Source organism: Podarcis filfolensis (assembly GCF_964270895.1).
Source record: "Podarcis filfolensis genome assembly, chromosome: 8".
In the NCBI taxonomy this organism is placed as follows: domain Eukaryota; kingdom Metazoa; phylum Chordata; class Lepidosauria; order Squamata; family Lacertidae; genus Podarcis; species Podarcis filfolensis.
In genome coordinates this window covers 50808058-50832964 of record NC_139611.1, presented here as the reverse complement: position 1 = coordinate 50832964, position 24907 = coordinate 50808058, and the positions used below count along the sequence as shown (strand labels likewise).

The 24907-nt window shown below is 43.0% G+C and overlaps 2 protein-coding genes across 5 annotated transcripts in view; one reads left to right on the top strand and one right to left on the bottom strand.

Moving 5' to 3' along the window:
• The window catches only part of SMPD3 (sphingomyelin phosphodiesterase 3), a 590910-nt gene that overhangs the window by 332651 nt on the left and 233352 nt on the right, over window positions 1-24907 (bottom strand). The window lies entirely within an intron of this gene.
• The window catches only part of LOC310767689 (receptor-interacting serine/threonine-protein kinase 2-like), a 30657-nt gene that overhangs the window by 2793 nt on the left and 2957 nt on the right, over window positions 1-24907 (top strand). For 2 of the 4 annotated variants that reach the window (XM_083624923.1, XM_083624926.1), the window contains exons 2-12: window positions 2575-2814; window positions 7448-7703; window positions 11675-11847; window positions 12983-13136; window positions 14120-14275; window positions 14471-14619; window positions 15851-15900; window positions 17974-18135; window positions 19426-19511; window positions 20327-20395; window positions 21995-22157. In XM_083624923.1, the coding sequence (XP_083481049.1) occupies window positions 11696-11847; window positions 12983-13136; window positions 14120-14275; window positions 14471-14619; window positions 15851-15900; window positions 17974-18135; window positions 19426-19511; window positions 20327-20395; window positions 21995-22157 (1141 nt within the window). In that variant the 5' untranslated portion in view covers window positions 2575-2814; window positions 7448-7703; window positions 11675-11695. The remainder of the gene's footprint in view (window positions 1-2574; window positions 2815-7447; window positions 7704-11674; window positions 11848-12982; window positions 13137-14119; window positions 14276-14470; window positions 14620-15850; window positions 15901-17973; window positions 18136-19425; window positions 19512-20326; window positions 20396-21994; window positions 22158-24907) is intronic. The other 2 variants (XM_083624925.1, XM_083624924.1) reach the window with 1 other exon arrangement.

Here is a 24907-nt window from a genome sequence, read left to right as displayed (position 1 = left end):
TGTAACTTTCGTATGAACTTACAGAATCACTTCAAAAACCCATTGTGTGAATGGAGAACAGTTTGCTGGAATTGGCTCGTGTTACTTGACCCGTTCCTACACCCTTTATGCCCAGATAGAACAGAAAGTTTTCAGTCCTGTACAGTATGTGCCTGTTTGGAAATGCCACCTTAGCTTGGAATAACTCACATTGAAGCCAGTGAGGTGTAGTGGTTAGTGTGTTAGACTAGGACCTGGCAGACCAGGGTTCAAATCCCCATTCAGCCATTAAGCTCACTGGGTGACTTTGAGCCTTGGGCCTGTTCGTTTCTCAGCCTAACCTACCTCAAAGGTAGGAAGAAAAAATGGAAGCAGGTGAACCATGTGCAGCCATGTGATTCCTGTAGAGGGCAGCATTCCTACAACAAAAGTTCTGGTCTTGTTTGTAGTGAGGAGCTGTTGTGGCAGTGGTGGACTTCGGGCTCTCAAATTTCAGCACGCCCTGTGTGACACTAAAATCTGGTACCCCTCCATCTCTTGTGCTCCGTTCTATAGCATTGTTTTCACATACCCTGCAGGGTAGCACCCAGTGTGACCACACTAGTCGCGCCACCCTAAAACCGCTTCTGGTTGCAGGAGGGCTAGCAGCATTTTCCCTCCTTGCTTTTCATTTTCAAGTGGTGTGCTTTTTGCTTTTCTATAAAAGTGGAGGAAGAATATCACTCCAGACTACATCATGCCAGTTCTAAATTCCAGGAGCATTAGATCATTTTGAGTTAATTACCACAGGAGGTGAATGAAAGGTCACTAAACAATGAAATCATTTGGGGCTTTTCCTATCAACAGATTGCTTGCAAGCATAATTACAAAATTGCATTGTTTCCTCAGAATAATGTGCATTTACACAGGGAAAGGCTGTAGCACCATAGTTATATGGTTTATAGAATTTCTTACAGAACCTGCAAGGTCTAGTGGTTATTCTCAAGCAAATGCGTTTAGCCTCAGGACAGCAGAAGCAAGCTCCATTCTATTCTTGTAGTCATGAAGGTTCTAAGTGAGCCATCATGGTGTAAGGGTTAGAGTGTGGGACTAGGACCTAGGAGACATGGGGTTAAAATCCCCATTCAGCTGTGAAGCTCACTGTGTGGCCTTGGGCCCAGTCACTTTCTCTCAGCTTAACCTATCTCATAGGGTTACTATGTGGGTAAAAGTGTGGATTATTAGCCAATATTAGTCCTGCTCAGAGAAGACCCATGGAAGTTGATGGACTTGACTAACTTAAAATACATTGATTTCAATGGCAAGTCCATCAACTTTCATGGGTCTTCTCTGACAATGGAGGAGTGCGACTTTGTGGGCAAAGTCAAACTGTTGGAAGGTTGCAGCATGGTTGTAGAGGCAGATATGGGAGAGACATGTTTTATTGCAGGTAGGACAGATGAAGGCATCCATTTGTGCTGCTGCAGATGCACCATGGCATTTCAAATCTAGGGTGTATAGGGCCAGGTTTGAAAGTCCAGTCACTGTGCCTGAGCTCAGGTTGTTATAAGATAATTCACTAGTTTTTTCTCCATTTTCTCTCTTCTTTCCACTTCCTGCAGTCAGTAAATAAGAATATTCTCTCATTCATGTTACCTGCTATATATCCTACATACCATTTGCTCTTTCCTTTGGGTTTTCAATTCCCCCCCCTATATTCTAAAATTAGACAGTTAAATTTAATAGTGGTTTTTGGGAAAGTCCCTTTCATCATTGTCATTTGCTCTGCCAAGAGCTGAAAGTGATACTTACTTGCCTTGGGCAGTTTAGCATTGCCTGGAAAGCACCCTAGAACCACCACTTCACTTTGGGTCAGTTTAAAAATGTAAGAAGAGCATAGCAGGATCAGACTTAAGGTCCAGACATGATAGAGGTGCGTATAATTATGCAGTGTGGGGAAAATAGAGTCTCTCATAATGATGGAAGCTGGGATCATCCAGGGAATCTCAGTGTTGGAAGATTTAGAAGAAACACAAGGAAGTCCTTGGAGCAAGTCTCCCTTCTTTCTCCACTCTTTTAACCTCCAAACCCAGAGCCTCTGCCGATCATTACTAACAGGCAGAGATACAAGTCAAAAACATTACAGTACTCTGAAGTGGCCCCAGGAAGAACACAAAAACTGATAGCCAGTGCTGACAACCTCCTTTTAATATTCTAGTATTTTAGGCATGTAATCTTAATGTTGCTAAATAATGGCATGAAATTGGAACTGTGGAAGGTGTTCCTATCATGTTGATTAAGGCTATATAAGATGATGTGTACTAAGGCAGGGCTGGGGAATCTCAAGCCCAGGAGCCAAATGCAGCCCATAATGCCTCCCTGTCCAGACCCCGGGACTCTCCATAGCCCCACCACCTTTGTCATTCCTGCTCTACCCCAGGTGTAGCTACAACTCTCATGTAGCTGCACACTGCTCTCTCCTTCTCTCTCTCTCTCTCTCTCTCTCTCTCTCTCTCTCTGTGTGTGTGTGTGTGTGTGTGTGTGTGTGTGTAATCTCTGACTTTTGCAGGGCTGGGATGTAGTCATGCCCATTGCTCCACTCACTTTTTCTTCTAGCACTGCCCGCCACTGGCATGCAGCCCCCATGAAGAATGTGACCTACAAATTGAAAAGGGCTCATTCCAGAATTGTGAGCTGTCGAAGAAGCTGGTGAACCACTACTGTGTCTTCATTTTCCCTTATGAGAGTATCACAGCTCTTGCATTTATAGAAACCAGGGAAAGGTCTGGGAGTCCTAGTGCTTCTCATGAATCATCAGTGTTTCTTAAATCATCAAAGACTTCATCCTGGAACTAGGTAGGCCTGGCACTTGATGTTCCGAGGGTGTGGACGTTAACAAAGGGTTGTGGATGTTAATGAGGGGGTGTGGACATTAACGAGGCCCGTGTTCTTCCAAGGAGATGGGAAGTATGTGTTTCCACATCTAGATGACTTTGAATATAAATATTCTGCATATTTTGACTAAACGCAGCGATGGACAGGCTTTGCTTGGTAATGTTAATAAAGTGCTTCAGGGTGGTCAAAGTATGCTGTCTGTATTACCATGCTGTTGTCTGTACAGCAGCACTGTAAGCTTGGCTGATGTTGTTATTCCTGTTTTGCAGATGGGGGGCTAAGGTTGAGGGAGAGTGACTTGCCTAAGCAAGTTTATAGTAGAGGTGAAATATGAACTGGGAATGTTCTGATTCATAACTGCATCATTGGGCTACAGTAGCATAGTGTTTGTTTTTTGAATTTATATAGTGCCCTTCTGTGACTGCTTGTAAAAAGCTTTGCAGTTTGTGAGCTTATAGTTTGTGAGCTCTTAATGGATACAATGCAAAAGGAGAAAGGGATGGGGAGGGAAGAGGAAAACACACAATCCAAGTTCATGTGAGTCTGCCATATATGCATTACAGCATTGCAAGGACTCTCTGGGGTCTTTCACTGAAATCCTCTGGCAAGCAATTATGGGAATTAATCTTGCGACCTTCTGCATGCAGAGCCTATACTTTGCCATTGAGTTTCATAATGACTAAGTGGAAGGGCCACTGCAAAGAGTCCACACTGGGATGGGAGGAGCCTATCCCACTAAACCAGCACAGGGGGCTTCACTGTCTCGCTTCTCCCTCTGATGGAGCCAGGTGGAATGGATGATGATGGAGGCAGTTCTGGGAGGGAAGGTGCTAAACAGGTGGTCCTGCCAAGTCAGCCAAGAGGCACCACTGTTTTACTTCTCCCTCTTAATTTACATTTGGAGGGCTCAGGCCTTGAACTAAACATGACTACATGGGTGCAAAGCTTTTTTTTTTTTCATAAAGCATTCACAAGGGGCAGCTCAAATGGGCAGAAGCTGAACATGGTTCATATTTCGCTACTGCATGGTATCAGATCAGACTGCAGATTGTGATGCATGTAAATGAATGGTACTCCATATTAATTGCACACTACTATACATGCAAAAACTAACATGTCATGGAAGAAACTGTAGGCAAGGCTTCTGAACAATACACTTGGCCAGCCTGGTGTCCTCCAGATGCTTTGAACTACAACTCCCATTGGCCCCTGACCAATGAAGCTGTGGGCACCATGTTGGAGGAGGCTGCTGTTGGCTGCAGTACACCTAAATGCATGAGCTCACAGCTGCCAATGGGAAGCACACCTGTGAATAGGTGAAGGTGGCAGCTTTTCCAGGCCTGAACAGCTCAACGTCATTTTAATTGCTTGGTGCATCATTTCATGCTCATCTTCTCTGTGCAGAGGCAAATAACAAAGATCAACAAGGCATTGTAGCGTAGGTCTGTCCTCAGTCTCTGTCAGATCCAGACAAATGAAGGTGCTGCCCAACCTGAATAACCAGAATGACACAGAAAGAGTTCACCAGAACACCTTCCTAGCATTCCCACAGGCTTTCTGAACAGGGATGTGCAATGGCTGTGGTATTTGGTAGCCTACATGCTGCTGATTTGCAATGTTTTGCCACCTGATACTCTGACACATTTATTTCTTACTCAGAAATACATTGCTCATCCACAATATTATCCTTTCTGAACGTTGTTGATGAGACCAACTCAATTAATCTATACCCCACACTGGCATTTGCATAACATTTTCTTTCACTGAAACTCATACCTATTGATTCCCCCCCCCCCCAAACCTGGGCACCTTTTTAAAAAGTATATTTTCTTCAACCTTTCAAGAGTCAATGAACCCACAAAAGGCTGAATCCTTTATTAAAGATGTAACAGCTGACAGTTGCAGTCTTATCTGCAACAGCAATGTGTTTCAGTTTGGTTTCTGGTGTCCTGGCCAGATCCCATGTTAAGATATAATATTTTGTTACATTGCTGTTCTTCAGTCACGTTGCTGTTCTTCAGTCAGTCAAGCCATTTTGCACACAGCAGGCTTGTATTTAACAACTCACCTGGTAGTTGACAATGAATTCAATGCAGGAGAGTGAATGGGTTGGTGGAGGAGAGATAGATCATAGGAATGTAGGAAGCTGCTTTAAAATGAGTGAGACCATTGATCCACGTGGCTTAGCTTTGTCTTCACTGCTTGGCGGCAGCTCTCCAAGAACATTTTTTCTTCAATAGTAATATATATATATATATTTTTATTTATACCCTGCCCATCTGGCTGGGTTTCCTCAGCCACTCTTTATGCTTCTGAAGCCAGTGCAGGACAAGCTGGTGCATAGAAAATGAATACAACTGTGCAGCCCACTCTGTACATTCAGTAGAATCAAACGATGAAGCTGTTGCTGCGAGCTAGCCTGCAAGTGGCCGGCCAGCAATTTCAGCCTTCAGGTGGGACTTCATACTAGGGCTGGGCAGGAGGTAGATCAGGGCTTACTGGTAGATATTTGGGTGAAACCCCATCAGCTGCCCCCGGGTGCCAAATGTTTACCAGGCTTGGCTACATCCTTTATTTCATTGGCAATCCAGAGTTACTAGTACAGTACTTGAATGGCTTGGCTCCCAAACACCACAAACCTGGAAGTAAGTGTTCCGGTTTGCAAACATTTTTCAGAAGCCAAATATCCAACACGGCTTCCACTTGAGTGCAGGAAGCTCCTGCAGCCAATCGGAAGCTGCACCTTGGTTTTTGAATGGTTTCAGGAGTTGAATGGTCTCCCGGAACAGATTAAGTCTGAGAACCAAGGTACCACTGTAGTCACATTCTCTCAGTGCAGTGCCTTTGAATTATAATTAATAATAATAATTTAATTATATCCCACCCATCTGGCTGGGTTGCCCCAGCCACTCTAGGCGGCTTCCAACACATATAAAAACATAATAAAACATCTGTCAGAGCTACCCTAGGTCCCAGCTCACAAAGGACCAACGCTGCTTCGTTGTTAAGTATAAAAGTCTTTATTGAAGTTCAGTTTCACTTCCAGAGCCGCAGCGCGCAGCCCTACGTCTAAAGTGTCAGACCACTGATGCTCCGTCTGAGTCTCCTCCCCCTTGACACCAATTTAAGATTCTAGCCTTGCTCCACCTTCTCCGCTGCTCCTTCCTCCTCTGGGTCCGCCTGCCCGCCGGGGTTCCGCCCTTTCTAGCCTCTTCTCCCGCTGATTCCCCTGAGCCTTCTCCCTCCCTCCGGCGGGCTTTAGGAGCTGGTTCCCCATCCGGGTCTCCTGCTGTTCCGCGCGCCTGCACATTTGAACTTGGCGCGCGCGCCCAGCCAGCAGCTTTCCTCCTGATCGTTCCACTGCTGCTGTCACTGCTTCCCCCTTCGGGGGGGCTAGCTGCAACTGACCTCCCCTCCGTTGGAGGCGTGGTCAGCCCTGACTCCCTCTCTGGAGGAGACACTGCCCCTGACACATGTGACTCTTCCCCCCCACTACGCTCTGGTGGGGAAACTGGTCCCGATCCTCCACTGCTGCTTTGGGGTTCCCCTCTGGCTCCTTGTTTCTGGTGCGTCCCCCCTGGGACCCCCCTTGCCCTGACCATCGGCGCCCCCTTCTGGGAATCTTCTGATTCGCTGGAGAAGCTCATGGAATCTCTCGGGCCACTGTCATACTCCCCTACGCTGCCCTCGGATTCTTCCCCTTCGCTCTCCCAATCCTCTCTCCCCAGTGCTCCTGCTCCTGATTCCCTGACAACATCAAACATTAATAGTAACAATCTGATCCAATATAAAAAAGTCACAATAACTTAAAAATAAACAACTTATACCAAATAAAACAATATTCAATAATCCATTTTAATCCAATAGTAAACACATCAGCAAATAATAATTAAACAGTTTACTCTTCCCAGCTGCTTCTGCTGCTCTCAAAGTCATGGTCTGGGAAAGGCTTCCTGGGCTGGAGGGTGGGTCAAGGCAGGGGGAAAAGGAATTGCCTGGTGGCCAGCAGAAAGTCTCTCTCCCCTCCAGAAATGGAAAGAAAACATTTTAAAAAAAGTAAATGCAACAGCCAAGGGAGTGGAGTAAGAGTTTGCGTCCTTTTTCTTTCCCCTGTCCTTTCTGTTCTTCTCTGCCATTCTGTCATTTTCTCTATTCTCATACCCTTGGTAATTGAGTGGCATGTGGGTCAGGTTTACATTTAATGCTGCTGCCTGTAATGTTCACTTCTACCAAAAAAATTTTTAAAAAAATTCAAGCGGGGGGGGGGGCAAGTTTGCCTTGATAGGCTTGATGTGTGGAGTTTTTTCCTCACTTCCTACCGTAGTATTGTCTGAATTCCATTTTCTTTTTAAACTGTTGCCTTTTATAGTTGTATTGCTTTATATTATGCTAATGTTTAATTGCATACTATTATCGTTATTGTAAGCCACATTTATATATATAAAAAATCTAAATAAATTATTATTATAGAAGATCATGGTTAAAGGTATTGAGGTATTGTCTGAATTAACTTATCAGGGTTTATTACTGACAAATAAACCAGAATCCTCCCTTCTTGCATGTTGTATGAATTTTTGCTAAATGTGTTTTGCAGAATGTCAGAAGGAAGGCAGACACGGTTGAAAATGAAGTCATCTGTGGGCACGGAAGAGTTACAATTGTAACTTAGCCTGGGGGGAAAATTGGCCTCTGTCAGCAGCCAATAAAGGAGGAGTTTGTGCATCTGACTCATAATCAGCAGAGCACAAGAGTGCGTTGCAGAAGTGTGCTGGGTTGGAGATACTCTCTTCTCTTCTCCAGAGCAGTTGACCACTATTAAGCCTGCGTATTCACTGCTCACATTCTTTGAGGTAAGTTTTAATGCTCTCTTGCAAGTGTTCTCTTCTCACCCCACCCCACCCCATATGGCTAAAGAAATTGGGTTTTTTACGGAATGGTGTTTTGCTTTGTTTTAGTGGGAGGTTGTTAAAGCAGGGGACATCCCACAACAGGAGGTGACAATGGGATCTGCTGAAGGCTTTGCTTTGTTGTACCAACTAGTACTAGAATGAGTCTGCAAATTTTCATGACTGTTGAAGGTACTTTTGAAGCATAATTGACGAACAAAAATAAAATTCTGTAACGTGGGACAAGTTCTCAAATGTCCCCCAATGCTTGCTGGTCAGATGATAGTTAAACACTTCGTGTTCCAAAACATGCTGTTTCCCCCACCTCTTTGCATAGCAATGGTATGGGGGGGGGGGAATAAAACCCGGCCTAATGAGAAGGGGTCCTATAAGAATTATTTATATATTTATATCTTTAAGAAGTCACGTTTCCGGCCCTTTCACTTTTAGTCCGATTTGAAACTAAGTCTTTATTCTGTAAAGCAATGCTGAAATGGATTGCACAACATGTCTTTTTGACTGCTATCTGATACACACTTATGAATTGGGCTGATACAACCCACGGAACTAAATGGGATTTACATGAAAAGGATTGTGCTGTCACGGGCTGATTTTATTACATTTCTCAATTAATTAAATCCATTGTTTGTGACATAATGCCATGCCTTGGATGGGTGCAGTTTGCAGAATCAGATCCTCCGCTTTTCTTCTGGGGGCTAGTTGCAGGTTTTAAACAAGCTAAACATCCTTGCAATGCATTTTACATTAGTAGGTGAACAAGTTCTGTTTCCCACTGATGATTCCTTTTGAAGAGAAATGCCAAGTGATCACTTAGAATAGATACAATGTGAAAGTGAAAGCAAACTTTGGCCTGCTAAACCATATTTTGGTCAGGGTTGAGGTCTTGGGTCAGCTCAGATACAGTTTTTATTTCAGCCCTATCACCAGAGCTGCTAGTTACACTTTCTGTTCTGCTTAGTTTCTATTTGTTCTGCTCCACACACATTCCACATTGGGGGCAAATCAATATGTTTGTGGACTTTGTCCCTGTTTCCAGCTTGCCTTATGAACTTTTATGGATTTCAGTACAGAAAGGTGGGTTCTGAAGAGAGATTTAAAGAAAGCAAGAAAGGTAGCATCATAGAGGTGATCTGGGAGGAAGTCCCAAGCAAGGAAGAAAGGGTGGAGCTGTTAGAAGGGATCAGGAGCCCTTTGGATTGTGGACCAAGTGGAGCAAGTGATGCAGAAATCATGGACAGGGGTGTATTTAGATATAATAACAAAGAGATAAAGTGGTGGCAAAGACTTTGTGGACTTCAAAGTTAAGGACATAGAGCTAGTGCTGTATCTGGGAACAGCCAAGAAGAGAGTGTGGCATGACCAGGATAATGAGAGAGTTTGATGATTTGGATAGCAGAGTTCAGGTTAGATGTGAGGAGGCCAGAGTGAAGATTGCAGTATTCTATGAGAGAGGTGGCTGGAGCATGCACCAGGGCTTTTGAGAAAGGGTTATATTTTTTCTGTGTTGTAATTGAAGAAGCAGCATGTCTTGGCTACAGACTGAATGTGTGGATAAAAGAGGAGTGAAAGATAAAGCCAAGGCTATGTGCTTCTTCAGCAGAGCAAAATAGATTAAAAGAACGACAACAGTCTTTGGCTTTGCCAATTTCACTGCATCTTTTTCTTTTTCTTTTTTTAAAAACCCCAACTGTGGCTAGAAATATTTCATAAGCAAGTCACATTTTAAAATAGCCTTATTTCCAAGAAGGTATGAGGAATTAGGCAGAGTGATAAAAACTGCTCCACTCTTGCTCACTCAACCAGATGGCAGGGGTCCAGGGGAGATAGGGGGAACAGGGTTGTGGGGGTTCAAACTAGGACTTAACCTTGCAAGCTTTCAGGGATAGTTATGCAGTCAGGATCTTTGTGTCCACTGGAGCATAAAGCCTTGGATTATTTTCCTTTTATCCACTTGAAATCCTTGCATGTTGTAGGATGCTATCTCTGGCTAAATCTTACAGGAAGGAAAATCATTGTCAGGTTCTCAAATGTTAAAGCTGGAAATGTAACAAGCCAAAGGACAATCAACCAGTTGTGTGTGAGCATGATTGAATTCTGTGGCTATTTTTGTGACAGCAAGCTTGATTGTGCCTGTGACAACAATGGGCTGCAGAACTTGTGGCTCCCAGATGTTGTCAGACTTCAACACCTATCAGCCCCAGCCATCATGGCCAGTGGTCTTGGATGATGGGAGGTGCAGTCCAACAACATTTGGAGAGTTTCCCATCCCTCTTCTAGTCTGGGAAAGCTGATGCTGCAATACATCTCTTCTTCTTTAAAATGCCACAAGACTCTTCATTGCAACAGACTAGCAAGGCTATGTGACTGGAATTAATACTGCTTGCACAGAGGTAAAAGCCTAGTTTGGAGCGCTGGTTTCCATGGTCATGTAAATAAACACAATGACAAAGATTATACCAAAAAGCTCGTAAACTGAAGAAGACCATCCAAGCTGTACCAATTGGGAGTATAGAGACATCTTGATTTAATGATGTGATCTAGGCAGGTAAACTAGGATTATACTTGCAGAGCTCAGAAATGAACACAGCTTTTCCATGTTCCAGTGTGGTATCTCTGCCCCCCTCCCTCCTGCAGAAAGCACGCGGTTCAATCAATGAGGCCTTATCATTTCCATGTAGAAAACTGATATTGTATGTGTGGGTAAATGCAATGTGAAAAGTGTGCACATGTCTGTTGTGCTACAAGTATATGCCATAGGGATTTGTCTTCATTTGAGGCTTGCTGATGCACATGTATAGCATGAAATACGGTATACATGGGATACAAAACATACACTTATCTATGTATCTTTGTAGGACATTTTGCTTTGTGTGAAGCAGCTTCTCAGAGCTGCCTTATATATCTGTCTAACACTCTGCTTGAAACAGGGTGCACCCTAGGGCGTATCCTCTGCAGTCCTCTGCAATATACAAGGATTCCCTGGCAGATTTGTCAGTATGGAAAAGATTTTGAATGGTGCATAGACCTGTTGTGCCTGAATGTTGCTTGTGCAACCCTAAAATATACTCAATATCCTTTTGTTGTATTGCTTTTTATTTTATTGTAAATAGCATGTTTTATTGCTGTGAGTCACCTTGAGCTATTACATATGGAAAGATAGGATACAAATGTAAATGGTAGCAGAGGAAGATCTGCCACTGACCGTTGATGCTCATTCCCATTCATGAATAGATGAACTTTGCAAAGCTTCCAAGGAGACCCTCAGTTCACCCAACAGCACTTGAAAGCCACAGTCCTAAATTCTCTATTTTGAAGAATATTTAATTTCAGCCTGGCTTTCCTAGCTCACTCAGCGATGTCTGCATATAATGCACTTAGGGATTAATGCTGCTTAAGTCCCTTTCTATTTTTGGAACACACGACCTCATTTATTGATGCTATCTCTTATCCAGCTCCAGAGGTATTGCGTAGGAGTTTGCTGTCCCATAACATGTGGTGCTCCTCTGATTCATGCACCTGTTTCTACATTCCTAATTTGTAAGGGATGACTCTCCTGCTCTAGTTCCATGAGAATTATGGACCAAGATGTATGCTGCAGAGGATGAGATGTCCCTGGCTTGTCCTTCTGTTAATGCAGAGTTGGTCATCTAATAATCACAAGAGCAAATTATGGCAGGCTTGGCCAGCCTGCTTCAACATAGCCCCCTTCAGTTTACAATACCAGAAACAAAAAAATCATGCTGCTTCAACTAAGAGCCTCAAGCTACATATGATAATTCTCCTGACTCTGGAGTTCAACGGTTTGCACTCTTGGGAGTAATTCAGGACTTTTTGTATTGCAGTGTGATATGCTGGCAGTAGTGTTCTTTTAAAAACAAGCAATCAGAACAAAATGCTTCACTTCTCTGTTTCAGTCCTTTTCTAAACATCGCAAAATGTCAAACCTGATGCCCATCCTTTCCCAGAAAGATCTGGAGAGTGTTTGTCTAACTAGGACGGGATTTGGCTTTGCTCTCAAAGCCTTCCATGCACCTTCGAATATAGATGTCTCCTTGAAGTTGTTGACTAGCCAGGAAACAACAGAGAGGTGGGTTTCCTGTTTGTTTGTTTGTTTGTTTGTTTGTTTGTTTGTTTGTTTGTTTGTTTCATTCCTAGAATGGGTGGTGACTTCTGCTGCTGCATTGGAAATAAGTGTGAATTGCACAGAAGCAGAATACTCTACAGTGGTGGGAATGCACACAAATATGTAATATTGAGAAAGTGAAAGGAAGTAGATATGGTTAGGTATGGATTACTGGTACAAGGTTACAACATAGGAGGCTGTAGCATCACTCAAGGATTTCAGACTAGAGTTTCCAATCCACACCTGGATATGCCAACTTGAGACCTTCTGCAAGCAAAGAATGTGCTCTACCTCTAGGCTAAGGGGAAACTTAAAAATTAAAGTTACTGTCAGAATTCATGACAGCCACATGCCAGTGAGAGGGGCAGGGAGCCAGAGGCAAAAGTGAGTGGAGCAACACAGAGATGTATGGTAGGCTGCATCCAGTCAGAATTTCTGTACACACAAACATGCACTCACCTCTCCATCCTCCATCCGTGAGAGTCCAAGAGCACATTCCAACCGGGCAGAAGCACTTGAGGAGGGGGCGGAGCAGTGCCAGCAAGAGGCGTGGCCTACAGAGGGGGTATAGCCTGAGCAGAGTTCCAAGAGCCAAGTAGAGCAGCTTCGAGAGCCACCTTTGGCACTTGGGCCCAAGGTCTGCCACCCTTCACTTACAATATGGAAAGGATTTAGAAACCGGTTGGGGGTGGGTCCCAAATACTGATTGTAGATTACCTTCAGTATTTGCTCCAGGGGTTGTTAAGGCACCCCTAATGGAGTCATCCTTTACTTGTGTGATTATATTCAGGCACTATAAATTAACAGTGCACTTTCAGTACATCCCATACTGTAAACTTTCCCTGCCTCTCAGCCCCTAAGGCTAATAGAAGCCCTGCTGCCAAGAGTCCAGAGGTGACCTAGTAACCACAGCACCCCTGGTTCAGGCAAAAATGTGGAATTAATAGTTAACTATAGACTTCTGAGTTTAATTGCTGTGCACCACAAAGGTACTTTTGACAAGTACTTTTGCAGTAATGAATTAATATTCTCTCACTGAATTCATCAATGAAATATTCATTGCATAACTGCTGTCTTTTGATCCTTATCATGTCTGCAGAGATTTAAAGGCACTTCTTCAAGAGGTAGCCAGCATACATTGCATACAGTGCAACAGGCTCATGCCTCTTGTTGGGATCTACCAGTTCCAAGGAGACCTTGGGGTGGCCACTGAATGGATGCATAATGGATCTCTCAGTTTGCTCATTCATGAGGTATGTAAGAGGCAGTGGAGTCTTTTTGTCAAGCCCTCCTTTAGCGGTTCCAAAGTATCCTTTGTGAGTTTCTACTGAGCCCCTTTATGTTGCTTGTACAGGGTATAATTCATTTCTGCCTGCATTTGTCTTCAGTAACATGACACCCCGTTATCTTTGCAGATAGGGTATTGTAACAGGGAAGGAGAGGGGTTTTTTTTTAAAAAAAGTTGGCGGCAAATTCCATCATTTAATTGTTCATTCTGTAAAGGAACACTTTGGTACTGGTCATTCTGAATTAACCGCCAATGAGAGCAAGGTTTAGGTTGCCTTGGTTGTGGGCTGGGGAGTGAACAATTGGGATATGGAAGGGGTATGTTTTGGGCTGGAACCTCTAGGTTCTTCTCCAGCAGGCATTTTAGGCTGCAATTCTGTATACACATTCAACCTGGAGGTCAGTCCCACTTGTCTCAGAAACAAGCATGTATAGAATTGCATGGCCAACTGTGTTTTTTGGGGAGGGGCATAAAATTATTTGCTGCTTGCTACAGAAGAATCTCAAAATGACTTGACACCACAAAATGCAGAGCAATGCAGCATTTAAAACCAAACATACTAAACTAATCCTCTACTAATTATTATTAGTAAAGGAACACATCTTCCGCACACAACGTTAGCATAATCACCAAAAAATATCTGGCTAAAATTTGTTCAGGACCCACAGTGATATTTACTTTGAATTGGGTTGGAAATGCATGTTTTAAATTGGGGTGTGGGTAGAGAAAGAGAGTCTGGTACTTTGCAGATGTAGCTGGACTCCTATCAGCCCAAACCAGAATAAATTATGCTCAGGGAGGATCGGAGTTGCAGTCCATTTAACATCTGAAGGATGCTACACTGGCAATCCCATTTTTAAATAGTGCATTAGGTAATATTGATACTAGTAAAGTAGTGATAGAGCTGAACACTGACATAATGGCTTTGTGAACCTGTTTTTTGTTTAGCATGAACTCTACCCAGAACTGCCTTTTCCTCTCTGTGTAAGAATCCTAACAGATGTGGCAGAGGGCCTAAGTTACCTACACAGTTTGAAGCCTCCCGTCCTTCACCACAGCCTAAAACCCTCAAATGTCCTACTAGATCTGCAGTACAGAGCTAAGGTGGGTCTGTTTAAACATTTACCGGCACACTCTAGATGTACTGGACTACAACTCCCATCAGCTTTAGCCAGCACTGGAGTGTTGGCTGGGGTTGATGGGAGTTGTAGTCCAAAGCATCTGGAGGGCACTGCATAGGGGAGGGCTAGGTCAGTTAATAGTATATCCTATTTCTTAAACTTCACTTCTTTCTTTCAGATATCAGACTATGGCCTAGCCACCTGGAGGAGGCAGCAACTAAGATCTGTCTTACAGAACTGTAACAACAGAAGCTGTTGGGATTTGCTTTATCTCTCCCCAGAAATACTTCAAGGGGGTAGCTTTTCACAAGAAGATGATGTTTACAGGTGAGTTTTTATTTCAAAAACAGAATCTCATCCCTTGATGGACCAAAGGCTGTGCCACTCAGTTTGAGAAATGGTCTCCTCAGCACCGAGTCTTGCATCTGTTCAACACAATGTGACCTTTTGAATTTATTCAGGTGGTTTAATTTGCTAAATTACTGCTGCTGTATAATGTCCTGGCTTTTAAATGAAACTGCTTTTGCCTATACAGTCATACCTTATGTTACGTCCGCTTTATGTTATGTTCTTTCAGGTTACGTCCCACAGCTACCCGGAAGTACCAGAAAGTGTTACTTCCGGGTTTCGCCGCTCATGCATGCGCAGAAGCGCAAAATGATGTCACACGCATGCACAGAAGCGGTGAATCACAACCCACGCATGCGCAGATGCGCCACTGCAGGTTGCACTCTTTTCATGTTGTGAACGGGCCTCCAGAACGGATCCCGTTCGCAACCAGAGGTACCACTGTACCTTGCTTGTGCTTACATTCCTATTATTTTTCTTTTTAAAAGTTATTGTAAGACTGAAGGTTTTCCATTGAAGTTGGAAGGAAGGGGCATTAAACATCTGAGTCCTGCAGTCCTGTGCATTTACTTGAGAGTGATGAGAATTGAGTTCAATGGGACATTTCAGAGTGGACATGCAAAGGCTTGCACTCAATAAAAAGAAAGAAAGAAATCAGATGGAGCCTGACAATATGTGGTTTAATATCATCATCGTCATCATCAACAACTGTATATATCACTTACTTCTAAGCATTCTCTGGGTTAGCTAGAAGATCATAGTAACATTTTCTGTGCAATACCAAGATACAATTTCCTAATACTGGCTACTTGTTTGAATAACCTTTCTGTTTTTGTGGAAGGGCTGAGTGATAAGGCAGCGTCCTGGAGCCCTTCCCAAGCTTTCGTGCAGATGTATACTTTAGATAAACTGGAACTACTGGTCTTTTTAGTCATAGGTATTTTTTCTTTTCTTTTTTCTTTTGCTTTCCATTTCCGGATTCAGGGCTGTTAGCTTTTTCTTTCTTGACCACAGAAGAGTTTTACACTTACATTCTGGGGAAACTCAGGTGTAGACCAACACTTGTGGAAACTCAAGTTTTGAAAACAATTGAAATAATTATTTGGTCAATGATGTAAAATGGATTTTTCCATGAAGCTTGTGAACCAACTAGTATGGGTAGCAGATATTCCAAAGTAACAGACGTTTTTCTTTCCATATTTGTGCCTAGTTTTGGAATGATGTGCTGGGAAATCCTAGTCAGACAGAAGCCATTGAAAGGTAGGCAGCTGCATGTATGCCTTTCATTGTATTTTCCTCCTAGCTTCTTCCCCCTAATATAAAAGAAGTGCTGTTTAATTTAACCTCCTCCTATCTGGTTTGGTCCTTTCCTAAATGCAATCATACTGGAATATTTTTCTGCTGGCTATCATTTGAAAAAGGAGCAGCTTCAAATGCCTTCTGAGTCTTTTAAGGGCCATGGCTACTGCTGCTGTTTATTCTTCCCTGATGGTTACAAATCTGTATCAAACATCTATAAGATACATCTCTATCCTGGGGCTTAACCACACTTACCTTTTGCTGCACTCTTTCCAGGCAGAGGTCTGTCATTAATACTCTGTGTCCGAGTGCAGCTTTGCCCTGAGCTTTCCCCACGAAAACACACTCTTTAAAGCTGAATCGGAGCAAATGTCAGTTCAGGTTTTCTGTGGCTTGACTTTTGCTCCAGTTCTAAAGAGCTTTAAAGAGCAGGTTTTTGCAGGAAAAGCTCTGGGGCAAAAAAAAGGGGGGAGTGGTGCTTGTACACAGAGCTTTAAATCCCGGACTATGCCTAGAAAGAGGTAAGTGTGGATAAGCCCCTAGTGGACTTGCCTGCTTTAACGAAAAAGAAAAATTAGTGGACATAACTAAGTCCTTCAGTTCTGTGGGTGTGCTCTGTGTAGAACTTCAGTTGGATGCAACCCACAGACTTCTGCATCTTCATAATCTGGGGGCGGCTGAAGGATCCTCTAGTGAGTCTGCCAACTCCTGACACATATATTATAATTCCTTTACTAAGTATATGTGTCACAGGGCTGGGCAGATCAGTCTATTTCTGGTTGGTGTCAGTTTTTCATGTCTGTGCTCATTTGATGCGATTTTATTTTCTCTCTCTGCAGAACAATGGCAATTCGTTCATTTGTAGACTGGCTGAGTTTTGTTGGATTGATTGGGGCATTGATTTGTGTCTCACTTATGTTTTATGACTCGATTATGCTGTTCTACTATTGCTGAGTTGTTTCCAGTGATTTGTGGTTTTATTGAGTCATTGCGCAGTATGGTTTATTTTTGCCTACTCAACCATGTATATTACTTGGGGAATATTTATTGTTGGGCGACTTATAAATTGGTCTGTGCATAAACCTAACAATGCAGGTAGCTCTCAGGAGAGATCTAGCATTTGGGTACAGCCAACACCAGCTAAGGAAGCAAGCATTGCATGTTTTTAAAATAGCCAGGCAAAGGGAGTAGCAAACAATTAGCCACTTCTCTCCAGAGATTCACCAGAGTTCCGTCCAATTCTGGGGCCCTGTACCCAGTGAGGGTTAGAATCTAAGAGAGATTTCTATTGCTGAACTAGTCAGACAAGTTTCTCTGTAAGACAACGACCATAAATGGTCACCTAAGGGTTCTCATCAGCATCTCAAACAAATGAGCCCTAGAACCTCTGGAGTCTCTCACCACTCAGAGATTGGGGTGGCATGTACAATATGCTATGACCAATATGCCCTATACTACCCCATTCTATGCATGTTTATGCAGAAGTAAATCTTGCAGAGTTCAATAGGACTTCCAGGTCAGGGGCTCCATGCATCACTTCTTCTTAACACATTTGACTTGGGTAGCTCCCAAATTGTTCTGCCTGTTTGTTCTTTGTGGCTTCCATTCTTGCCAGGCACCAGCAGTCAACTAGGTGGGGTTAGCTGCATTCCCATTCCAGGAATAGGTGGCACTGCAGCATCTTTTCACAGTCTTGATTCTCTTCAAACATTGTGCAAGTAGAATCTTCTTCTAGTATTGGGGCCAAAGTTAACAAAATGAAGGATACTGTATTGACAAACTGGAACATGTGCAGAGGTGGGAAACCAAGATGATAAAGGGTCTGGAAGGAATTCCTTCCTACTCTGAATGGAAAATAAAGTAACTACAGTTACTTTTAGGTATATGCTGCACTCTTGTGGCTGTCGTTTTCTTGCTTTCTTTGGTTACATGGAAATTTGATCCTGAGAGTGAACTGATTTGCCATGCAAATTACAGACTGTTGATATAAGTTTTGCGTGCACACACACACAAAAAATTATTTTCCTACTTCAGGCAAGAAGTCTTTGATGGAAGCTGTGACAGGAGTCTGCAGTGGCTTGCGCCCTGGGATTGAACCAGAGTTCATACCAAACAGTCTGCCACATAGCAACAAGCTGCTACAGCTCATGGCTCTCTGCTGGCACCAAGAGCCCAGCTACAGACCACATGCTACAGGTAACATCTATTGTTGCTCGCCACTGGCAAACCATTGGGCTACCATTTCATAGGTCAGATCTGAAAATGAGTGTGTCAGCTGAGGAAAAGCAGAGACAGCAATAAAGCATAAACCTTGTTGATTCTGCTCTTTACCTCAGTTGTTCTCTGTCTCACGGAGAGCTCATCTGTTTCCCTGCACTTTCTAAGCACAGGCCCACACTTTCCCAGTCTGTGTATGAGCAGTTTTTCTTTTTGCCCTGCGGCTTTCCCCAGGAAAACCTGCTCTTTAACGCTGAGTTGGAACAAACAGCAGTTTGGTGTTCCCATGCAATTCTTTTCAGCAGTAAAAGTGGGTTTTGGCAGGGAAAGTCCTGGGCAGGGGGAAAGAAGAAGAAGCACTTGCACACAGAGCTTTAAAGTACAAACCTATGCCTAAAAGCCAGGGCCAGATTTAGGTTTGATGAGGCCCTAAGCTACTGAAGGTAATGGGGCCCTTTATATGTCCAGCTGTCCTTTCTCAACAACAAATTGTCACCGTTTTTTGTGTTGAATATATGCTATATAGTAATTTATGGACCTAATAGGTATCTAAAGCCATTTGCACATAACAAATTGGAGCCTACACAACACAAAACACTGTTGCTGTATGTAGGTTTTATTTTATTTGTTTTTTCTCTTATATTTTGGAAATGTACATCCAGTTTCTTCTCCTTTACATTTTTTTGGGGGGGGCCAGTAGAGTGGGGCCCTAAGCTATAGCTTGTTTAGCTTATACATATATCCGGCACTGCTAAAAGCAGAGCAAAGAAGGAAGCCTGGATGAGCCCTTACCCTAAAAGGCTTGCCTCTGGCTATGGCTTTGTTTGTCAGAAGGGTCTATGGGGAGGAGGTGATCTTTTTAGGAATTTGTGGTCTCAGCTATTTAGGACTTCAAACACCAACATGAATTGAATATGGCCTGGAAATGAACTGACAATCAGGGCAGCTGTTTTAAAACAAGGGTTATGTGAGTTCCAAATTCAACCCCAGCTGATAATCTGTCTGCTGCACGGTGTGTAAATATGGTGTTTCTACAAGACGTCTGGGTGCAAGACTGTGTAATTGGAAGCCAGCTCAGATGCTGCAGCACCTATGTGAGCAAAGGTTACATGTCAAGGGGTTTTTGGTCTCTTAAATGCTAGCATATGGGGGAAGGGGGAGGGAGAGAGAAGGAGGAGATGTAAGCCAGCAACTGGTTCTGACCTGTGATAGTACAAAGATTTGCCTACAGGCACATAAATGCTGTTTTATTTGTTTTTTCTTCTACAGAATGCTCAATACTTCTAAGGGAAATTCTTGGCACATTTAGGAAGGAGATGATTTCCGACGCAATATACAACTTGATTCAAGCAAAGGTGAGTCATTTGTAGAAACAGTGATCTCGTTTCTCCCAATAATGGCCCCTATGTAGCCAAAAGAAAACTACACACACCTAAGTAAAATACCATCACCAGACTCTATGGAATTCTGAGGTATTCAAAACTGTAAAATAATAATAATAATAAACCTATCAGGTAGACTCCCTCCTAAAACCAACTGAATAAGTACTGAGCATGCTTGGCAGGCAGGAATTGCTGAGCTGACTGTTGGAGGAAAATAGAAATTTTCTATTGGAATTGGAATAAAGTATGAAGTCCCATTGATTTCAGTGGGAGAGTTATGCATATGAACTCTCTGTAGCATGCTGGGTTTTTTTAAAATGCCCAAACTAACCAGAAGTATGGTTAAGCAAATTGGCAGGTGTACTATGAGGTAACAGTGCCATTCAGATACCCTTTGTGCACCTGGATGCCTCGAAGAAGAACACCCAGTGCAACTGACAAAGGTGATCCCAAATCTCCAGGCTCTCTCTGTTGCACATGACTAGCAGGTTGTTCAATGAGTTCCAGGGCAAACATCCCTGATGGCTTAGAGCACTGAGAATATATAAGCAAGGAAGAAGAGGTTTGCTTCTCCAAAAATGTAAACAAATTTGGATTAGTTTTTCAGTAAACTTACCTATACTGACAAAGACACTGGTTATGAAACTAAGAGCAGCAGTTAATCCGATGAAAGCAAGGAACGTTGATATATTTAGTATTAAGCAATTCCAGGGGGCCTTTTCCAGAAATAATGTGACGTACCTGCACTTCCTCTTAACTCTGTTTCATGCCGTATTCCTCTCTTCCAGGACTGTGCAATAGATTCTGCCAAGGGTCCAGTTTCTCATGCACTTAAAACACATGCGTGCAACTTAGAGGTGAGCATTGGAAGCGGCTCAATACTACATCGGACCAAGTGGTCTATCTAGTTTGTTGTTGCCTGCGCTGACTGGTAGAGGCTTTCCCGGGTTTCAGACAAGGGCCTTTTCCAGCCCTACTTGGAGATGCCAGGGATTGGCCATTTTGTAGAAGGGTCAAGGTGTTGGTTTCCAGATGTGTTACAGTATTTTGAGCAGGCTACTAATGTGGGCTGTCTCTGACCTGGATGTCATTGTGCAAGGATGGAAAGGGAATGGGGTTTTTCCCACTTTGTTTTTACACATTTTTCAAATTACATAAAACATATTACATCCATCCATCATCTTATCATAGTAAGTAAAGACTTCCCTACTTATCTTTCATTGGCATCCTAGTCCATATTCTATATCCACGATAATGTTTTGTAATCCATGTACAGTGGTGCCTCGCAAGACAAAATTAATCCGTTCCGTGAGTCTCTTCGTCTTGCGGTTTTTTCGTCTTGCGAAGCACGGCTATTAGCGGCTATTAGCGGCTTAGCGGCTATTAGCGGCTTAGCGGCTATTAACGGCTTAGCGGCTATTAACAGCTTAGCGGCTTAGCGGCTTTAAGAAAAAGGAAACAAACTTGTAAGAACTCGCAAGACGTTTCGTCTTGCGAAGCAAGCCCATAGGGAAAATCGTCTAGCGAAGCGACGCAAAAACCGAAAAACCCTTTCGTCTTGGGCGTTTTTCGTTTTGCGAGGCATTCGTCTTGCGGGGCACCACTGTATTCTTTTTTTTCTTTTTTAAGCCAAGACAGTGTTAAAAATAATAAGGAAAATAGGGTGGGGAGAGTCATATGTTATCTGCATAACGTGTTACTAGAATCTAGATAGATTTAGCAAGGTTATAATAAACAATACCATATTGTTTAAAGTAAGTTGTTAATTAGCTCCAAATTATTGTAAGCCAGTCATTCTATGAGGGTTGGTTCATACATGTGCTATAACCACCCCTGGGGGATCAGTACTTCCAGCATAATGTTTTATTTTTATTCTTATTCATCTTAGCAAATTTCTGGGAGGTGCACTGTTGTGTGTCTACCACTCATTTTAACATTACTTCTGCTGATTTCAGTATGTCACAAAACCACAACGCAGATTTTTCTTTAAAATGAGAAAACCTTAGGCTTCTCAAACAAGTTCACTGCACTTTCCTCCTCTGCCCATCCACTTGGAAGCTCCATTGGACGTGATGCTTAAGAAAGAATGTTTTGAAGTTTGTAATTGCCACATTTGTTTTATTTTTTAAAAAAAAATGGTTGAGGAGGACAGCCTTCCCATTCCTTGTGATTCTGCAGAGACCCTTTTGATGGTCTCTGAGTTACTAGAAGCTACAAAAATGGGGATTAGATGGAGTCAGACTCCACCTTGAAAGGATCCTCCTGCCCATGGAAGGCTGCAGAGGGAAGGCTGGAATCAGCAAAACTCACCACCTCCTCCAGTCTGGATCTAAGCTATAACTATTTTATTTATTCTGTCTTTAATTTATGCAGTGCTCTGGGTTCTGGTGTCGAAAGCCAGTGCATTTACTAATATTATTATCCAAAGTAGATTTACTGTTTCTTGTTTGTTGCAGGTTATCTGTCCTCAGAACAATAACAGGCTCAACAAGGAAGTTACTCTAAAATCGCATAGCTTGTCTGACCTTCACCTTGAGCGGGGTGCAGGAAGGACAGGGAAGCACAGCAGCCAGACAGACTTGGCCAGCAACACTACTCAAAACAGAGCGCTAGAAAGAGGTAGCATTTTTATGAACTCCTAAATCTACCATACGTATGGGTAGGGATGGGGGGAGAAATTCAGCTTTGTTTGCATTTTAACGAGAAGCTACCTCAATTCACACTTCTCAGATTAACATGCAAACTGAAACAAAACTACAAGTTTTGTGATGTAGTTCTCCAGCCAAAAACTATGTACAAAAAATGCATTCCGTAATGAAAGTAACACAACAATGCATTATGTCACGGGGAATGGCTTGCCAGAAAATAAAATAAAATAATGTTTATATCAGTCCAAACTGCATACAGAAATGTGAATAGTGTCGGGAGAAATTGGTACTAAAATTTTGCTTATTCTTATTTGTTTTTTTAGAATTTGTATACCTCTTTATAACTGCAGGTCTCAGGACAGTTCATAACATAAAACTACAATATAAAAAACACAATGTGAGAGGGAGTCCGGAGAGGGGGCTTTAACCCTTTACTCTCACTGTAGTCCTGCTCAGAATCAGCCCCACTCCCATTCCTTGATTTTTAAAAAAGGAATAGGAAAAAGGAAAATAATCGAATTGTGGTGTCCAACTCTTTGATATTGTTACATAATGAATTCACATGATGTGCAATGCCTGTTACAGGAGGGGAGACGCTCACTGGGCATTAGTCCCAGCACCCAGCTGAGCTGATGGGAGCAGGGCAGGGATCTTATTTCTTAAGAAACATGCCCTTTTTCCACTTATCATTTTAAAATCAAGCACACATTATCACCAATATCCTTAACAAACAAATCGTAGTAAATAGTAAGATGTGCATATAGACACACCAAATGAAGTTTGTATTATAACACCATCTAGCGCTTAATCATAAGCAAAATAAGGAAAAAAGAGGTAAAGGTTGAAATAGGATCCAAGATTCAGATTCAAGTAGAATAAGAAGACGTATGCCTGAAGAATAATCATAAACAAAACTCATAAAATTGCCAAGAAAGGGTTATAACTAACCCCCACCACCTCACTATTCCAAAGTTCTATAAATTGTACCTTGTCCTGTTCAAATTCCTGTTTGTCTCTCTCCTTTTAGGAGTATCCCTGGTATGGGAAAATCCAGGTTAAGGGAGGGGAAAGTATGGGAAAGCAGTGATTTGGAAGGGAACACCATATGGACAATGGAGGATTAATGGAGATACAGGAAGCTTCCAATCCACATTAAATGTCAGTGTGGAGGAGCCCCAGATCTCCTGGTCCACCTTGGCAAACAAAAGAGCTGCATTCAAAGCACAATTGGAGAGCTACATCTGTCGCAGTGGGGGCATGTCTTCTGCTTCCCAGCCCCATTGGTAGACTTGCAGTTAGATGCATTTCCAAAAACAATTTGAGAGCACAGCTCAGGCTGGTAGTTGGAAAGCAAGTACTAAAGCAGCACCTCCTATGTAGCTGTAACTCACAAGGATGGCTGCAACCTGCCTAATACATCCTTCCTAATACTGACATCTGCTCTTTAGTTGGCTCTGTTGATCTGAGAAAGGAGAAGTGTCTGTTGGCATGAGCAAACCCAATCAAGGTCTAGATACACAGGCAAAAGCCAGGTGTAACTGGAATCTGCCTGGCTTTGTCCTACTGCACTCACTGTTTTCCTGACAGGATCCCAACATTTCAGCAGGATGCAAAACAAGTCTGAACAAACAAGTCTAAAGTTTGAAGGTCACCTTAGAGTCACTTCCCATCTGATTTCTGCTCTGTTTTTAAGACAAGTAGGGAAGTGCCTGGGAAACAGGCAAAGAAGCTCATGTTTTGTAAATGTGCAAAAAAAAAAATGCATCCAGGAAACCTCACCAAAGCTTGCCCAAAGCATCTGCAGACATTCCATACGCGTCACAGATCTTAAGGGTATTGTCAGGGAACTGCCATCGGAACTAGAGGAGGAGGCAAGGCTCCACAGCGATGCTGGAGAAGGGCCAAGCAGGGAGAGAGGCAGCTCTTCGGCTGGGGAAGGAAATCAGCGTAACACCAGGGATAAAGGGGGGCCGATGGGGGAAGTGGAGAGGGGGCTCCAGGACTCCTCGCAGGAGACCAGCGAGGAGAGCACGGGTCCTCCGCTGCCCACACCCACCCTGCGCAGAAGACTTCCGCGCAGGGAAAGTAGGCAGCGACTTGGCGTCAAAGAACTTCTTTGCTGGAAGAGGTTCAAGAAACGCCCACTGACAGATTCTGCTAGCGACTGAACAGCCACGGAGAGAATGGCTGTCCAGACAGAAAAGGTTTAACCAGGCAACCTAGCCCAGAGCGGCGGTAACTTACGCACAAGCAACCCCTAAAACCATTACAGGTATGAATAGAAAATGTGCAAAGCAGCTTTTATTCTGAAGTGGAACATTTCTTCCACACTATTCATATGACAGAAATGGTTTTGGGAACCAAAGTCATGATGTTCTTCTTATAGAGCTCAAAAAAATAAATACATTGCCACTGAGGACCTTAAACTGAGTTACTTTCCACAGAGGAGCACAAAGGTTGGTATTAAGTGCATAATTTCACTTCCTAAGAATACCAGCTTTATTTTTTAAAAAATAAATAAATAAAAGGCAAGTTTCTAGTCCTTATTGCTGGGAAAATGGGTGAAAATGCATTAGCAGTACCTGCAGACATATGTTTTTTTAAAGCCCAGGGGGTGGCTAAAACGTTTGTGGTAGTCTAGGAACAGGGCAGTGGTATTCCTTGTAGTTCCTTGTCCTTCCACATGACCATATAAAGCACATATACAGTGGTGCCTCGCAA